The sequence below is a fragment of the Vipera berus genome (assembly GCF_964194415.1).
Source record: "Vipera berus genome assembly, chromosome: 1".
NCBI lineage: Eukaryota > Metazoa > Chordata > Lepidosauria > Squamata > Viperidae > Vipera > Vipera berus.
In genome coordinates this window covers 223,483,506-223,499,282 of record NC_138202.1, presented here as the reverse complement: position 1 = coordinate 223,499,282, position 15,777 = coordinate 223,483,506, and the positions used below count along the sequence as shown (strand labels likewise).

At 40.1% G+C, this 15,777-nt stretch overlaps 1 protein-coding gene across 1 annotated transcript in view; it reads left to right on the top strand.

Annotated features, from left to right (window-relative positions):
• The window catches only part of SNTG2 (syntrophin gamma 2), a gene marked incomplete at both ends in the record, with an annotated part of 260,611 nt that overhangs the window by 118,140 nt on the left and 126,694 nt on the right, over positions 1–15,777 (top strand). The window contains 2 exons of the mRNA XM_081314298.1: positions 4,045–4,101; positions 4,180–4,237. Coding sequence (XP_081170424.1) covers positions 4,045–4,101; positions 4,180–4,237 — 115 coding nt within the window. The remainder of the gene's footprint in view (positions 1–4,044; positions 4,102–4,179; positions 4,238–15,777) is intronic.

The following is a 15,777-nucleotide window of genomic DNA, read 5'->3' as shown; positions in this document are numbered from 1 at the left end:
GAAGTTTCTTGGAAACAAAATAAACTTCTAAAAATGGTTTGCAAACTTCTGAAAAGCACAAATAGCACAAAAAACCTTTTGGACTTGTGCTGGAGCCTATCAGGGAACTTCTGAGGAATATGTCTCATCTGCTGTATTAAAAACAATCTTGATCTAAAAGTGTCTGTTCTTAGTGATGAGAAATGGCATTGTGGGTAGAACTGGACTCAGCATTTTGCTAAATTATATGATATTTAATGTCACTTCATCTTCTATTATGTCAAATTTCAAGAAAAGTCTCAGAAATGCAAGATGCTATTAAACGTGAACTAGATTGTATGGGAACAGTCCATAAAGATTTTTATTGCATGTATTTTCTTCAAAAAAAACCTAAGAAATTAGCCATAAGAAATGAATTAAATGAAAAGAACACCAGTTCACAGGAGAACAGACAACTGGAAGTGGTAAAAGACTGATCTAGACTAAAAACTTAAATCCAATGTGTAAAAGGTTGCAAGCAGGAAGAGTCAAGTAGGAGTTTTCATTGGAAACAATATCTGCATTTTTGATTCTTCAACAGTTTAAAGCCAAGAAAAATGGTTAAGAAAAAAATGTATTAATCAAATTGATGATTCTGTGTTACTCTAGTATTCATATCACAGGTCCTTCTCTTTTAATGAGACATGTACTTGTCATATTATATTTAATGTCTCTGAATGATATATTAAGCTCCCATTCAACTTTGTGAGTAGAGAAACAGTTTGAACTCTCATTGGAGCATCAAAAAAAAAAAATAAACTTCAGTAGACAAATACTTGAACAGCAGTTTCTGTTATAAAACATTCTATAGTTCAAGCACTGAACAGAAAATATAATTCTTTTCCTTTAGCATACAGACATACCTAGCATCCTATTCATTTTTGGAGAAACATGATGCAAATGCAAATAAGTAAGAAATAATAAAAAAAAAGATTAATGACATCAGAAAAAAAAGAAAATAAAATTAATTTCTACCATTGATCACTGCACTTCTCCATCCTTTTCTGTCCTTACAAACTATTCTTGATTCCACCAAGTATCATCAATTCATAAAAAGGTAAAGGTTCCCCCGCACATGCGTGCTAGTCGTTTCCAACTCTAGGGGCCGGTGCTCATCTCGGTTTCAAAGCCGAAGAGCTACCGCTTGTCTGAGGACATCTCCGTGGTCAGGTGGCCAGCATGACTAGATACCAAAGGCGCACAGAACGCTGTTACCTTCCCACCGTAGTGGTCCCTATTTTTCTACTTGCATTTTTACATGCTTTCGAACTGCTAGGTTGGCAGAAGCTGGGACGAGTAACAGGCGCTCACTCTGTTACACGGCACTCGGGATTCGACCTGCAAAACTGCCGACCTTCTGATCAACAAACTCAGCGTCCTAACCCACTGAGCCACCGCGTCCCTTCAATTCATACACTACCTTTTTTCTTTAAATAACCCGTCTCTCTCTTTGAGGATCTCAAGTAAACCCAATTGTGATTTTGGGTTCCCCTCTTCGCCCACTCAGGTTTGGTGATGCAAATCAGGTCTGCTCAGTCATCCACAATCCAGATTTGCCAGTAGACTTGGCATTAAGTAGCAGCGCTAGAAACAAAGTTTGTCAAATAACCCAGCAGCTTTCCTACTGAGCAAGGGAGCTGGAAGGGGGAACATATCAAGAATAACTTCTTGGAGGTTTAGGGAGAAGGGTGAAAAATTTGGGACACATGTAATACTTGTTTATAATAAAACTCCAGCAAGACAAAGGGTAACTTTTCAAGTTGCAGAGTTAGTGCAAGCAGCAGAGGCAAACCTAAGAAGGGAAAGTGCATGTTTGGACAATATTAATTTCACTAATTTTCCTCAATATTTTATCATAAGCAATAAAATGAGCTATGCTTTCCTGTGCTTTCCGTTTCCATGCGTATGCATAGAGACATATTATGTTTAAACAGATGTTTCTAAGCAGATAATTACTGAAAGTCAACACTTCCTTTCATTTTTCGGTTTCTGAATAGCCAGATATCTTTGTCCATGCTCACTTGTCTAGTCCTCACACACCCTTTTCGTTTCCCATCTATTCATGTCACCTGTTCACTTTCTTCTTTTTTCCAAAACCTCATCCCTGGTTTCTTTCATTTTTGCCATTTACCGGGATGCGGTGGCTCAGTGGGTTAGGACGCTGTGCTTGTCGATCAGAAGGTCAGCAGTTTGGCGGGTCGAATCCCGAGTGCCGCGTAACAGAGTGAGTGCCTGTTACTCGTCCCAGCTTCTGCCAACCTAGCAGTTCGAAAGCACGTAAAAATGCAAGTAGAAAAATAGGGACCACTACGGTGGGAAGGTAACAGCGTTCCGTGCACCTTTGGCGTCTAGTTATGCTGGTCACATGACCACAGAGACGTCCTTGGACAAGCGCTGGCTCTTCAGCTTTGAAATGGAGATGAGCACCGGCCCCTAGAGTCGGAAACGACTAGCACGCATGTGCAGGGGAACCTTTACCTTTACCTTTTAATATAAAATTCTCACAAATGTATGAATTCCTACTTTCATAAGCATGCACAACTGTTTAGATGACACCAGTTCATACTTTTTTCAAACTCTTTAATTTTTTTCTTTGTTTGCTTTCACTGCTTTGCTTTTCTTCCTTTATTAATTCCATTCTGTAAAATCAGACCTTTCATTCAGATCTGTAGTTCTTTCCACCATCTATTCATTTTGTATATGTGCATTGTATGTATATATTTTCTTTCTTTTCTTTCAGTCTGTGTTAATTTTTGCCATTTACTTCTCTTACATCATGATTATCCATTTATGTATTTAAAAGACATATATGGCCACCCATGTTGAATAGCCTCAGTTGATTCAAAATCAGAATCAGAAAATAGAGCTGGAAGGGACCTTGGAGGTCTTCTAGTCCAACCCACTGCTCAAGCAGGAGACCCTATATACTATTTCAGACAAGTGACTGTCTAGTCTCTTCTTAAAAAACCTCCAGTGATGAAGCATCCACAACTTCTGACAGCAAGCTCTTCCAGTGGTTAATTGTCCTCACTGTTAGAAAGTTTCTCCTTAATTCCAGGTTGCTTCTCTCCTTGATTAGTTTCCATCCATTATTTCTTGTCCTTCCCTCTGGTGCTTTGAAAAATAAATTGACCCCTCCTCTTTCTGGCAATCTCTCAAATACTGGAATACTGCTATCATGTCCCCCCCAGTCCTTCTTTTCTCTAGACTGGCCAAACCCAAATCCTACAACCATTCTTCATATGTTTTAGTCTCCAGGCCTTTAATCATCTTAGTTGCTCTTCTTTGCACTTTTTCCAAAGTCTCAACATCTTTTTGTAACATGGTGACCAAAACTGGATGCAATATTCCAGGTGTGGTCAGGTGTTAAGAAAGATGACTCCTGATGGGTCACAACAGTTGAATGAAATCAGCGTTGCACTGGTAAATGTTTGCCATCTTCATTGCTGCTGCCATGTTGCTACCCCCAGAACAAGTAATCAACACACTAGGCATTATTCAGTAGTTCAGCTTTGCTGTCAATTGCAGAATTCCCCAGAATTTAACAATTGGCTCACATCATTCTATAAACATAGCAATTTAATAAGCTATGATTGTTACCAAACAAATTCATATATGTTGACCTCCTTTGCCCTTCATAGTTTTGGTCAACAGAGGGTTTCATGTAACTTTTTTTTTAGTAAGATATAAGAAAAATAGACTGGATTGTTGGCCATAATCATACCTGCACCACAGGCAAATTCTTTGATAAATGGAAGGACATGACACCAATGTGTCCAGTTTTACAACAACCATGTTCAAGTTAGAATCTCTCATCTAGCTTGCAGACTACCACACCATCACCTTTGACCGATCAATAATCCAGAAAACTCTTTTGATATACTGAGACTAGTATTGATTAAATGCCATATTTCTCTCCTTTCTAAATCAAGTATTTGTATAAACTAAAGTATATTGATACATTTCTTATGCATACATCTAATATTGTATTTTCACCTAAATTTATTTTTCTACCATTTTTTAAAGCACAGAACCGTTAAACTTCGTAGACAACCAGTTGGCGGCTTGGGCTTAAGTATAAAGGTATGCATAATTTTAGAATTATATTGTTTTGTAACTTATAGTGCATAAAACAAAATTTATATTTATAATCTTTTTCAGGGTGGTGCTGAGCACAAAGTGCCTGTTGTTATATCAAAAATACTTAAAGACCAAGCAGGTAAAGCAATTATTTATTTGCATAAGCAACATTTCATGAAAATGCAATAATTAAATGTTGATACTTATTGCAATGAATAAAATATTTTAAAGATAAAAAGTACTTAATTTGTCCGTCCATCTAATTTGGTTTATTATTCATCTGTGGAGTTCTGTTGTATCCATCTTCTACTGATTTCAAATTAAAAACCAAAAAGCTATTTTTGGCCCATTTTATTGATGTTTTCCATCTATAGAGCATTGTATTATTTACTCTTTCATGATATTCAGTTTTCTAAATTTCAAACAGACTGACTTTAAAGACCCAATTTTATAGGCAATTAAACAAAGTCAAATATAATTGTAGGAGTTGTGGGATATAATGGAAGTTCCATTTGCATTTCTCTCTTTATTCCTGTATATGTTACTTTCTGTTAGCATAAATTGATCTACATTCTACAGCCTCAATTATTTTCCACTTATTTTTAAAACCAATGAGCATGAATGAAATTTATTAAAACTGTTAGGTTTGAACAGAATATTAATCTATAGGAGGAGTGGCTGTTTCAGCGCTCTGCTCATTGAGCACGTCACCGGTCTACCTGCTCCGGTCGATAGTATTTTCTCTAGTCGCGTCGCATCCACCTGCGTGCTTTTAGATTCCAGCATCTCCTTCCCTCCCGTTATTGCCTCCCCTGCTCTGCTCCTCTCTGGATGTTTATTGTTGTTGCCAAATCGCCCTCCAGTATATCTCGTCTTGCGGCTCTCATCAGCTGTTGTGTATTTGCATATGATAATGTTCTTCCCCTATTGTCACTTAGCTCTTGAGTAAGTTGTGTTGATGTTTCCTTATTTGCATTTGTTGTAATTCCTTGTATATGTGTGTGTGTGTGTGTGTGTGTGTGTGTGTGTGTGTGTGTGTGTGTGTGTATTACAAGCTGCCTGAAAAATGAATGGACATGTTTTATATCTCAATATGCCAGTTCATTTTCAGAATAGACAATTACAGTTTTCATTCACTACACAAGCAAGCATACATATACGTACACACACATACATATATAAATGTACCAAATTCTATTGTACATGTATAGTAAAAATTTCTTATCTTGTCACACTGAGGCAATGCTGTCAAGTAGTGATGGACATAGCTATATCACAGGAGTGTCAAAACTCAATTTCATTGAGGGCCACATCAGCATTGCAGTTGCCCTTGGGGGACTGGGTGGGTGTGGCCAGGGTGGGCACAGCCTACTGGGTGGGTGTGGCTGGAGTGGGTGTGGCCTACTGGGTGGGCATGGCCAGCTCTACATCGTTCATGTCAAGGGTGCCTGTGGGAGCCTGGGCAGGAGTGGGACAGATCTGAAGGTCTCTGGCAGAAGGACATGGGACCGGGGCAAGTGCCAAGGCATGGTCCACTGGACTTCACCACCATGGAGGTGGTGGTGGGGGCTGGATGGTGGCACGGAGGTCAAATGCCCAGCCCAGGACTCAAGCACCCGCAGCACTAAGCCCAACCCCACTTTCCCAAGGGGGTGCCCAGCTGCACTTACCTCCTCCTCAAGGCTGTTGCTGCTGTGCTTGCTCTCCTTAGCCAGGTTGCTCATGATGGGTATGAGGGCAAAGTCAAGAGGGAAGCCCACTCCCTCTCCATGTGAGGAGACCTGGCTTTGTATCCAAAGCTTCCTTAGCAATAGGATGGGAGACCCCCCCCCCAAGATAGGCCAGGAGGAGGGGGCAAGGGGATGGTGAAAGGGCAGCAGGGAAGGTCTAAGGCAGGACTTCCCTCAGACCCTCCCTCTCCTTCCTTCCTTCCTTCCTTCCTTCCTTCCTTCTAGTGATGGGAAAACATTTGAGATGAGGGAGGGAGAAAAACAGGCAAGAAACACAGCTGGGGAAGTGTCATCCTTCATGAGGAATGAAGAAATGCACCATCGCCTGGAAGTGGCCAGCACATGGCCCTCGCCTACTTCACATATCTGGCTTGGTGGGCTCTGGGGGAGGGGATGCCATGAACAGCATGAGAGTCGATATTACCTGCGCAATGCTGCCCAGCTGCCAGCCTGCCCGGTTTTGGCAGGCAGCGGGGTGCTCTCCTCACAGTGCCGAGAGGCTGAGCCGGGTGGCATGAATCTGAAGAGAAGCGCAATGCTGCCCAGCCCCTAGCCTGCCCAAAGTAGGCAGAGCCATGTGCTGGCCACTTCCAGGCAATGGTGCATTTCTTCATTCCTCACAAAGGGTGATACCTCCCCAGCATGCGCCCAGGGGGGAGTGCCAATGTGGCAGGGGCTGGTCCCTCGCTGTTTCCAGATGGCCTTGTGGAGCTAAGACTGAATGTATTTCAGCATAGATGGTCGCCATGAAATTGTACATTGGCCCCCGGCAGGCCAGGTCCAAGGCAGTGGGGGCCGTTCCCTCACCGTTTCTAGGATGGGTTCGCAGGCCACATGAAACCACTTTGCGGGCCAGATCCGGCCCCCGGGTCTTGTGTTTGACATGTCTGCTATATCACAAGGAAATTGCATGGAATATCACATAAAATTAAGTGGGGAATATGTTCCGTGTAGAATCTGCCCAAAGTAGTTATTAGCAACTTTGGAAAAAGAAACGTCATTTATATTAATCAGAGGATACACAACTTTTTAATAACCAACAGCAATGCCTAACCATTCTAGGAGTTCAGAAGTTACAAAATTAATGGAGCTATATGAGATACAGAGACTGAGGAGGGAATTCTCAAGAGCTGGGCTTTATGCCTACTATGGAGTTTTGCTCAAAGGGCCTCCAAAGGCCAGAAAAAAAGGTCTTTCTGTTCGTTCATTCATGTTACAAAAACATTTTTGGGAAAAATCGCAAGAAGCTTAGAATGCTCACAGAATTTACCATTATGTACACAAATGAAGAAAGTTTAAATGAAAAAAGCAAATTTCAGACAAAATTTCAGAATATAAAGAAAGCATTAACAACATAATACTCATCATCATCATCATCATCTAAAATAGTTTCTTTTTTTAAAAAAAGTAATGTGTGGTCCCTAAAGAGTAACAACATCCCAGAAGGATGCTTAAAGAAAAAGGATTTTTATTGAAACTTAATACATTATTCTGACATACTGACTTCTGATTTGTTTAAGAAGTAAAGTTGTATTCTTGAGGACAATCTATATTTGCATTCATTTCCTTCAGTCTTCTACAATTGTGTTAACATCTTCCTAAATTGTAGGCATCTTCCTTCCTTTTCAGTTTTTGAAGGATTCATGTTGACAAAGGAAAAAATAAAGAACATGTTGCAAAGGATTTGTCTTTTGAACATCCTGTGAAAAAGCAAGTTCGTTTTTTGTTAGATGTAAAGTGAATTTTATTATTAATCATGGCATGCTGAGACAGGATTGCAATTTTCAGCGAGCCACCTATAAATGCTAGAATAATGTAGACATGAAAAAATCGTATATTGCATGACAATATATACTAAATTAGGCACATCTTTAACTTGAAAATGTGGTATCATTGAATATTGCCCTGCCCAATCTATTTTGTACTCTCTAGATCCCACTCTTTCTACTTTGTTCATTTTTCCAATGATGTCCCCATTTTTAGTAAGTAGTTTTCTATTTAGAAGTTTTTGATATAAGTAGGAATATACCTAAGGCTGTGCTTTCTAGCTGCAGTACTTATGCACTTCAAATTAAAAATTAGGGCGAGGCCATTCAAGCCAGTGAGTTAAATCTCATTTTCATTGAAGGAATCTAAATTAAATATAACCCAAAAGATACTATTTTAGCCTTTGCTCGAACATCTCCAGTAAGATGTGGGAATCCACCACCTCCCTCAGTATTTTGTCTATTGTTAGAGAACTTTTTTCCCCCTAAGATACAACCAAAATCTGTAATTCTGGTTTCCTGTAATTTAAATCCATTATTCTATGTCCTGTATTCTGGAAAGATGGAAAATGGTTTTAATCATATTTTGTGTGATGCCTTTTCATGAATTTGAAGAGCGTTATTATATTTCTACACCCTTGTAAAGTTTCCCTTAAAAGATATGACTAATTTACCCATATAAAGAGGCCACTGTAAAAGTGTTGAGGAGCTCCCTGTGATCAGCACCCTGTCTTTATTTTGCATTACTGGGCCTATAGTCACATGCCAAATCAGCTGTCAGATTCAGAAAATATGATATTAACAGTCAGCTGATTACAATGCTTTGCTTGCTGCAATGATTAGCAGGAAATAGATACAGTATACATCAATCTTCCAGCTTCCCTTATGACAGGGGTGTCAAACTGCCGGCCCACGGGCCAGATGTGTCACGCAGAAGCCACACCCACCCCATTGCTGGCAATGGCAAAACTGTCCCGATAAGTTACACGACGTCAAGTGATGTTGCGAGTTTGACATGTATGCCTTGTGCCATGGACTCAGCAACACCCAGTGAACAGATAGTCCTTGACTTATGACTACAATTGAGCCCAACATTTTTGTTGTTAAATGAAACATTTAAGTGAGTTTTGCCCCATTTTACGACCTCTTTTGCCACACTTGTTAAGTGAATCACTGTGTTGTTAAGTTAGTAACCCAGTTGTTAAATGAATCTGGCTTCCCCATAAATTTTGCTTGTCAGAAGGTCACAGAAGGTGATCACATGAATAGGAGCCAGTTGCCAAGCATCCAAATTTTGATCACGGGACCACAGTTTTGCTGCAACAGTCATAAGTGTGGAAAACAGTGATAAGACACTTTTTTTCAATCCCACTGTAACTTTGAACGTAAATGAACTGTTGTATGTCGAGGATTACCTGTATTTGCAACCATTAGTGACAGTAATGGGGGAAGGAAGGGAGAACAACAAGGTGTCTCTTTGAGTAAGAGGGACAAAGAAATAATCTGTATTCCTGCATGAATATGGTGTCTATGTAGTGGTGGGATTCAAATATGTGAACAACCGGTTCTCTGTGTGGATGTTGCTTCCAGAAATCCATTCTGCAGCCGGGCAACAAAAAATTAGCTACCGGTTCTGCCAAAGTGGTGCGAACTGGCTGAATCCCACCACTGTGTCTATGTATATGGGTAGACAGAGGGAGTAAATAAGCAAATGAGCTGTGGTTCCATATCCAATAACTCCTATTGCTCTTCCATAAGAGGTTTTCAAAGCTATGTCTAAATGTGAGATCTAATTCACTCACCCACTTCCCAGGAGATAGAAACAAGAATTTATCACAATTCCTCTGATTCTCTATATAATTTTTGTTGCCTTTAATGTTGTATCCATAGAGATCAAGTACTGTATATTAAGACAGGGAGTAAAAATAGCTGTGGAAAAAAAGTAGTCTTTAACAAAGAGAAAATAATACTTACAATATATAAAAAGAGTATAATATGACAGTGAAATGTAACAGTAGAACCAAAAAGAACCAGTTTAGTCTTGTGGTTCAGGAACTAGGCTAGAAAACAGGAGTTTTTCCATTCTAATCCCAAGTTAAGCATAAAAGTGGCTAGGTGGTTTGGGGCCATTCACTCTCAGTCAGCCCGAACCCCACTTCATGTAGTTGTTGTGGGGAAAATAAGAGGAGGAAGGAGTATTAGGTATGTTTGCTGCCTTAAGTTATTTCTAAAAATACTAAACAAACAAATAAATAGTAGGCATATAAGCAAATACACCAGAAAAACTGGAGTTGTCTGCAGAGTCTTCCAATCCAACCTGATCAAGCAAGGCTGGAAGTAATGTTCAAATGTTGAAAGAGGCTTGTTATGAAGTGGAAGCTTGGGTTATTTTATCCCTGGTGTGTTTATTTGTATGTATATGAGTGTAAACTATATAGCAAATGCTTTTCTCTGTGTTTACAAACATTTCAGGCTTCTAATATTGCTATGTTTCTGGTTATCTATCATAAAGTCAGGCAAGCAAGAAAAACCACAATCTTTGTTGACCCAGTGTCATGTGTTTAAATCACCAAAGTATGCTACTGTCGTATCTGAGAGAATTAGATGAATACTAGCTGTTTAGCAGTGTAATTTCTGTTGGAAAAAGTGGTCTGCCTTATTAAAAAGTAATGTCAATTCATTGCTTATTCAGTAAGGTTGCATAAAGCTTTACACTGTCTATTCAGTCTACTAGAATGGGATTTTGTTATTACAGTATGACTACAGCAAGTTTGTAAAATTGTTTCACATTTTCATTTGAACCAATTCCCATTTATGTTGTTTTAACATATGTACTCAAACATGAACAATTACCTCAGTATTAAGAGGGGGGATTAAAGTATGCTGTAAAAACAAAAGTATAACAATGTACATATTTGTTACTGAGAGCATCATTTTCCAGGCTGTTACTCCCTCCACAATGTTCAACTCTTAGAAGGTCCATCTTTGCCTGACTAAGAATTACAAAAGTGATTCCAACACAACTGGAGGATAACTGGTTATGAAAGACTGATTTAGGACATGATCCAGGCTGCAATTTTAAAGTACAAGGAGGACAGAGAGAAACTGTAGAAACTTCTGCAAATGTAAACCGGATACTACTATTCTGATATCCTCCAAACATTTCCCAGTTCTCTACATGCCCCAAAATACAAAGAATGTTTAAAACCAGAGCTCATGTCTATCATTATACATATACTCTTACTATCAAGTAAGTCCCATTGACCGTAGTAGGACTACTTCTGTGTAAATGTGCTCAGACTGTGCAATAAGATTATAATTCTAATTAGGCAGCCTGGTATATAATTGGCCAATCTAAACCTCAGAAGGTATAGTACAGTATATTCCTGTAATTTAAAATTTTATCTATCTATCTATCTATCTATCTATCTATCTATCTATCTATCTATCATCTATCTATCTATCTATCTATCTATCTATCTATCTATCTATCTATCTATCTATCTATCTATATCTTTTTATTTACAGGTGAAACAAAAAATTAGAATATCGTGCAAAAGTTCATTTATTTCAGTAATGCAACTTAAAAGGGGAAACTAATATATGAGATAGACTGATTACTGTACATGCAAAGCAAGATAGTTCAAGCCGTGATTTGTCATAATTGTGATGATTATGGCTTACAGCTCATGAAAACAAATCCACAATCTCAGAAAATTAGAATATTGTGAAAAGGTGCAATATTCTAGGCTCAAAGTGTCCCACTCTAATCAGCTAATTAAGCCATAACACCTGCAAAGGGTTCCTGAGCCTTTAAATGGTCTCTCAGTCTGGTTCAGTAGGAATCACAATCATGGGGAAGACTGCTGACCTGACAGTTGTGCAGAAAACCATCATTGACACCCTCCATAAGTAGGGAAAGCCTCAAAAGGTAATTGCAAAAAAAGTTGGATGTTCCCAAAGTCCTGTATCAAAGCACATTAATAGAAAGTTACGTGGAAGGGAAAAGTGTGGAAGAAAAAGGTGCACAAGCAGCAGGGATGACCGCAGCCTGGAGAGGATTGTCAGGAAAAGGCCATTCAAAAGTGTTGGGGACTTTCACAAGGAGTGGACTGAGGCTGGAGTCAGTGCATCAAGAGCCACCACACACAGACGGATCCTGGACATGGGCTTCAAATGCCGTATTCCTCTTGTCAAGCCGCTCCTGAACAACAAACAATGTCAGAAGCATCTTACCTGGGCTAAAGAAAAACAGACCTGATCTGTTGCTCAGTGGTCCAAAGTCCTCTTTTCTGATGAGAGCAACTTTTGAATCTCATTTGGAAACCAAGGACCCAGAGTCTGGAGGAAGAATGGAGAGGCACACACTGCAAGATGCTTGAAGTCCAGTGTGAAGTTTCCACAGTCTGTGTTGATTTGGGGAGCCATGTCATCTGCTGGTGTTGATCCACTGTACTTCATTAAGTCCAGGGTCAACGCAGCCGTCTACCAGGAGATTTTGGAGCACTTCATGCTTCCTTCCGCAGACGAGCTTTATAGGGATGCTGACTTCATTTTCCAGCAGGACTTGGCACCTGCCCACACTGCCAAAAGCACCAAAACCTGGTTCAATGACCATGGGATTACTGTGCTTGATTGGCCAGCAAACTTGCCTGACCTGAACCCCATAGAGAATTTATGGGACATTGCCAAGAGAAAGATGAGAGACATGAGACCAAACAATGCAGAAGAGCTGAAGGCCGCTATTGAAGCATCCTGGTCTTCCATAACACCTCAGCAGTGCCACAGGCTGATAGCTTCCATGCCACACCGCATTGAGGCAGTAATTGCTACAAAAGGGGCCCAAACCAAGTACCGTATTTTCTGGCGTATAAGACGACTTTTTAACCCATGAAAATCTCAAAAGTTGGGGGGTCGTCTTATACGCCCAGTCGTCTTATACGCAGGAAAATAGTACATAAATCAATCAAGTGCCCCCGTTCTTGCAAAGCAACTTCAAGCCTCCTTAGTCCAGTCCCCCCTCCAACATGACTCTCCCTTCCCCTCCCCCTTGCAAATGCCAGACCCCGGGAGCGGCAGGAAGCCCCTCCCCCTCGCCCAAGCGGCATCTGAGCATAAGCAGATTGCGCTGGGCCGTGCAGGCTGCCGAAAGGTGGGGACTCGGAGTTCCCGCGGTGGTTGTGGCTTCTGGCATGCCGTTTGCAGTCTGGCCTGGAAGAGCGCATTGTGTAAACGCAGCTCTTGCGTTTATTCCAAAGGGTGGGTGGAAGGAAAAGCCCCTTTCGGCTCTGGCGTGGCTGCAAGTCAGCGAGCCCGGGAAGGCACGCCCTCCCCTCTCACTGTGGAGGAAGCAGGGCAGGCTGGTGTCAGGCGGGAGCCAGCAGGGCAGTCCTGCACACGTGCACGCTCCCCAACTGCTAAGGAGTCCTCGGGGAGCTGTGGCAGGCGCCTCACGCCCTTCCCTCTCGAGGCGGCACCGGTGGAGCCGTCCGGCGTCGGGCGGGAACCGGCAGGGCTTTGCACCATCTGCATCAGACGGGTCTGAATCGGGCTTGTGTCGGACACTTGGCAACTGGCATGTATGTATTTTCCGGCATATAAGATGAAAAATCTTGAAAATCTTCTCAAAAGTCGGGGGTCGTCTTATACGCCCAGTCGTCTTATACGCCGGAAAATACGGTACTGAGTATATATGCATGCTTATACTTTTCAGAGGTCAGATATTGTTCCATGTACTCTGCTTTATTGATTGCATGTAATATTCTAATTTTCTGAGATTGTGGATTTGGGGTTTTCATGAGCTGTACGCCATAATCATCACAATTATGACAAATCACAGCTTGAACTATCTTGCTTTGCATGTAATGAGTCTATCTCATATATTAGTTTCCCCTTTTAAGTTGCATTACTGAAATAAATGAACTTTTGCACGATATTCTAATTTTTCGAGTTTCACCTGTACCACCTCATTTCACTACATATAGACAAAACTCAAATATTTTCCAGTATCTACAGTCATTCTCAAGAGCCAATCTGATCTAGTGGTTAAGACAGCAAGCTAGAAACCAGGAGACTGAGTTCTAGTCCCATTTTTGGTATGAAGCCAGCTGAGTGAATTGGGGTATTTCTTCTCTCTCAGTGTTAGGAAAGGTGTCACTGCAAACCACTTCCAAAAATCTTGCCGAGAAAAGTCCGTAGACTTGTCTAGTCGCTTGCCAGGAGTCAAGACTAAATTGAAGGCTCACACATAGACTAAAGGTTCTTCTTAATAGGTATAGCAAATTCCATATTCTTTGAGAAATATCCATAGAGTTTAAAACACTGGTTTGTCTGTGTTCTGACATAGATGATTATTACCTGAAGCAGTAAATGAATGAGCTCTGATCAGACTCAGGAGAGGAAGAGACAATCAGATGCAGAGGAGCTGCAGCATCAGAGGCAGAACACGGGAAAATGGATGGATGTTCATGACTGGAATTTCATTTACATTCCATTTCATTTACTTCCTGGTTCTGACCCACATGCCACATTTGGCCTATCCCAGTCAAGGCACACAAAATGGCTTGTACAGTTAGTAAAATGTGCCGAAATCAGCTTTCCTCAGTTTTTGTGTATTTAACAGAGAAATCAGCTATAAAATATTTACAACCCAAAAACAAACATTAATTGTGTCTGTATGTGGGGCATTGCAGTTACTTAGTGAGCTACAGTTGTGAAGAGGTATAATAGAAAACTATATTTAGCGAGAGCAAAATGCAGATATTCATGGGACGATAAAATACTATGAAAGAAAAATAGAAATGTTTTTACCTGTTATGTCAAGGTGATGATTTAAGAGCTGACCAGCTGATGCAATGATGAGAATGAGTCAGCAGGGTCTTTGGCTGTTTTCTTTTTAAGAGCCTGTGTAAAAAAAAAAGGGGAGGCTCTGCTAGTATGTCTTTACTTCTTTTCCTTTTCCTGCTGTATTTACCTTGTGTTGGATTCTGCTCGTAGGCAGGTGTATGTATATTGTTCCTAGTGATACTTGTATAGCATTGTAGGTGTTGTAGATAAACCACCATTTGTTACAAACCACTGTTTGCTGTGTCTGCTTCTGGGTTGTCGCACGCAATAGGACTGTGCCTGCTCTGACATGTTAAATATATTTTTACCTACATTATTCCATAGAAGAGTATTCCACCTGTTAGTTGTGTGCACATTCCTTTCGCCCTTGACTGCATTGTCTTTGTATTGTCTTAAAGCAAAAAATATTAAGTTCATTTGTTGACATCTAGTTCCAGTGAAACACTCATTAGCCTTTTATAAAACTCAGTAGATTCTGTCATATTATTCAGTTCAGTAAGCCCATTTACTTCTAATGTTAACATGCCCGTGTAAATACACTAACCTCTCTATTTTCAGATGTTAAGTGTACTTTATAATTGCTTGAGAAGAGCTTTGTTTCCTTTCTACAAAATGCTTTATTAGAATAATAGAGTTGGGAAGTAAAAAGAAATCAAATCAACAGAGTGGGTTCCTTGGATTCCTATAGCTAAAAAGTAAATATATTTTAAGTTTAAGGCTTAAAAACTTTTTTTAAAAAGCCTTGGGAGAATTTCTAAAGGCATTACATTTTAAAATATAATAGAGAACCCAGAAGATTGTCACCTTCTCTTGAGAAAGTGCTCCTTTCTGCTTTAACCGAGAAGCTGTATAATGGCCTTTAAATACAAATCATTCTTTGGAGAGAGCTTTATGAAACCGTATCAACAACAGCCACCATTTTTATTCACATAATGAATTATTTGAATGACTCTCACTAAAAGTGCTGAATAGTACAATGAGAACTCTTTAAGGGGATGTACAAATGACAAACAAAACCAGAAACCAGCAAAAAAGTATGAAAAGTAGCAAAAAAATGATTAAAACATTCCAACAGGATGGATGATAAAGGTATCTTGACTTTATTAAAGTAGAAGAAGTGAAGGAAATCACAGTTTTGAAGAAGTTAGAAATAAAAGCCGTGGAGATTAAAAAAAAAAGGACATGACCGTGACCATGCAGTTTGGAAGCAAGACCGGAGAAAATATTTTTTCACATATTAAAAAAAAAGGACCTCAGCAAGCAAGGCAAACCTCAAAAAGATCTGTCCTGTCTCTGTGAAGATCTAAGATAGGTTCATAATCAAACATCTTATTAGT